Source organism: Passer domesticus, chromosome 29, assembly GCF_036417665.1.
Source record: "Passer domesticus isolate bPasDom1 chromosome 29, bPasDom1.hap1, whole genome shotgun sequence".
NCBI lineage: Eukaryota > Metazoa > Chordata > Aves > Passeriformes > Passeridae > Passer > Passer domesticus.
The window spans coordinates 3,493,380-3,495,931 of NC_087502.1; the positions used below are offsets into that span (position 1 = coordinate 3,493,380).

Consider the following 2,552-nt stretch of genomic DNA (forward strand, 5'->3'; position numbering starts at 1 on the left):
CCTTTGCTGCTCAGCCAGAGCCCCCAGTGCCCCCCCAGCAGCAGCAGCAGCAGCAGAGAATGGCAGCATTGCCACGGGCTGGCACAGGAGGGGAGAGGAGATTTCACCCTGGAGAGGCTCCTATTGCAGTTTTTGCATTCAGGCAGCTGCAGATGCCTCAGCTTTGGCTGCACAGCAGCTGCAAATGCAAGTCCAGGAGCTCTGTGCATGGCCAGCCCCAGCAGGTGACAACAAGGACAGGGCCCTGGCACAGTGACATTTGCAGGGAGCACCTTCAGCAAGTGCTGGGGGCTGGGACTGTGTGCAGAAAATGCCCTGGAGGTCTCTGCAGTCAGGCCAAAGGAACAAAGTTTCAGTTGTGGCCTGGTTAGGGAGCACCAAAATGGATTGTTTTCCATTGCCGGGTGTTCCAAGAGCCCCAGAGGAGAGCCAGGGGGCCAAGGAATGGAGAGCAGGGACTGTGCAGGAGCTTCATTGGTATCAGTCCAGATGCCCTTTTTTCCTTATATGTGCTCCCTGAGAATGTTCTCCCCTCTCCTGTCCCCCATTGGTCCTGGTTTACTGCAATGCTCCACCCCTGCTACCTCATTGGTTCCCCAGTTGGCTGCCCCTCCTCTGCACCACCTGTGCTCACTTCCCATTGGTCCTTGACCCTGAGGTCCGCCCCTTTCCCCCCTTACCAAACCCTGCGTTCTCAGCCCCATTTTGTCTCTGTCCCTGGACCCTCTACATTGCAATAAACTGTGTTTGGAGCTCTGCACAAAGAGCCGTCTCTGGCCTTGTCCATCAGCAGGTTAAGCAAGCGTGCTCGGGGCTCTGGGAGTGCAGGTTGCTCACAGGGGCTCGTTGTGGATGTGCCGCAACACTGGAGATGGACTTGGGCAGGAGGATCCCCTTAACCCAGTGTGCTCATACATTGTATTTTCCCCCAAACCAGGATTTCTCGTTCCCAAACCTTGGGTGGATGGAGGCTGCCAGGAAGAGGAAGATGCCCCAGGACACCCAGGGAGGTGAGGAGGAAGTCAGTACCTCTTTCCCCCTGTCTCTTGCTCCAGCCCAGCATGGCCCCTGGCTGAAGGACAACCCCTCTGCCAACGCCATCTTGGGATGCACTGGGGGGATCTTCTTCCATTTCCCTGTGGTATGGAGGCAAATCTCATCCTCTCCTTGTCCTGCCTTCCCCAGAGACCAGGGAGGACAAATCTCTGTGGCAAAACCTTGTGGAAGAGGCCATTTTGAGCAACGCCACAGGGCAGGAATCCAACGGGGAGGAAAAGCCACTGAGATCCCCCAGGAGGAGGGCCTGCAAACCCAACCTCGGGTGCTGTGAGGAGGAAAGACCCACCCTGAGGCAGGAAGGTGGACAGAGCTTCAGCCAGGGATCAAAGCTGGTGGCCCATGGGCAGCTTCATGGTGGGGAGAAGCCCTACAAGTGCTTGGAGTGTGGGAAGAGCTTCAGGCAGAGCTCACACCTGATCAGCCACCAGATGATCCACACTGGGGAATGGGCCTACGAGTGTGGGGAGTGTGGGAAGGGCCTCAGGTGCAGCTCAGAACTCGTCAGGCATGAACGCATCCACACTGGGGAAAGGCCCTACGAGTGTCCCCATTGTCTGAAGAGGTATCAGACCAGCTCCAGTCTCCTGCGCCACCAGCGGATTCACACAGAGGAGCGGCCCTTCTGCTGCCCTGACTGCGGCAAGGGCTTCAAGCACAACTCCAACCTCATCAGGCACCGGCGCATCCACACTGGGGAGAGGCCCTACGAGTGTCCCCGGTGTGGGAAGAGCTTCACCCAGAGCTCCAACTTGATCAGACACCAACGAAGGCACCGGTAAGGGAAGCCGTGCAAATGTCCCAACTGCAGGAAGAGCTTCTTGCACTTCTTCAGCTTCATCCACCATTGGAGAACCCACACTGGGAAGAGCCCTGGTGATCTATGTTCACTGTGATCCATGCTCGGAAACACCTGTCTGTATTCCTGCCCCTGCCAATGGCATGATGTGGGGTTAAAGAACATGAAGGTCTGGCCATGGCCATGTCATTACATTCACTCCCACCTCGGGTCATTGCCAGGGACAGGGAAAGGGATTCTCTCTCTCTGCCTGAGGACAAGAGTGTCCTTTCCAGGCAGGATGAAATACTAGGCCCAGAAGAGCCAGGGATTTGTGTTGTAGTTTTCCATGTAAATAATTTTTCTTATCTTTCTTATCCCTTCTGTTATTAATATTGTTTCTGTTCCTGTTTGTTTTTTATCTTGTTGATGTTCCCAGTAAATTGTTCTTATCCCAGCCCAGGATCTATGCATTTTGTGCTTTCCATAGGAGGTGGGAGGGCAGCCAACAGCAGCGCGGTTTTAGTGGGAGCAGGACATTGGGGAAACCCATTCCTAAACCCTGGCCCGTGGAATCCAAGCATCCCAGCTGGTCCCAGCCCTGGTGGCCATGGCAACAGCCTTGGGAGCGGGTCCCTGGCTGAGGCTGTGGGAACCTCTTCCCTCTGGTGCCCAGGGACAGGACTGGAGGGAACGGCTGCAGCCGGGGCAGGCTGAG

The 2,552-nt window shown here is 56.1% G+C and overlaps 1 protein-coding gene across 1 annotated transcript; it reads left to right on the forward strand.

The window, feature by feature from the left end:
• The first annotated feature begins 686 nt into the window (after positions 1-686).
• LOC135287415 (zinc finger protein 3 homolog) lies at positions 687-2,291 on the forward strand. The gene is made up of 3 exons (XM_064400774.1): positions 687-828; positions 938-1,010; positions 1,186-2,291. The coding sequence occupies exons 2-3, from the start codon at positions 965-967 to the stop codon at positions 1,836-1,838; spliced, it is 699 nt and encodes a 232-aa protein (XP_064256844.1). The 5' UTR covers positions 687-828; positions 938-964; the 3' UTR covers positions 1,839-2,291.
• The last annotated feature ends 261 nt before the right edge of the window (positions 2,292-2,552 follow it).

Bases quoted from the DNA above. Each gene is read 5' to 3' on its own strand.
- LOC135287415 (XM_064400774.1), top strand. From the start codon at position 965: ATGGAGGCTGCCAGGAAGAGGAAGATGCCCCAGGACACCCAGGGAG. The intron at 1,011-1,185 runs GTGAGGAGGAAG...TGCCTTCCCCAG, and splicing joins GCCCCAGGACACCCAGGGAG to AGACCAGGGAGGACAAATCT.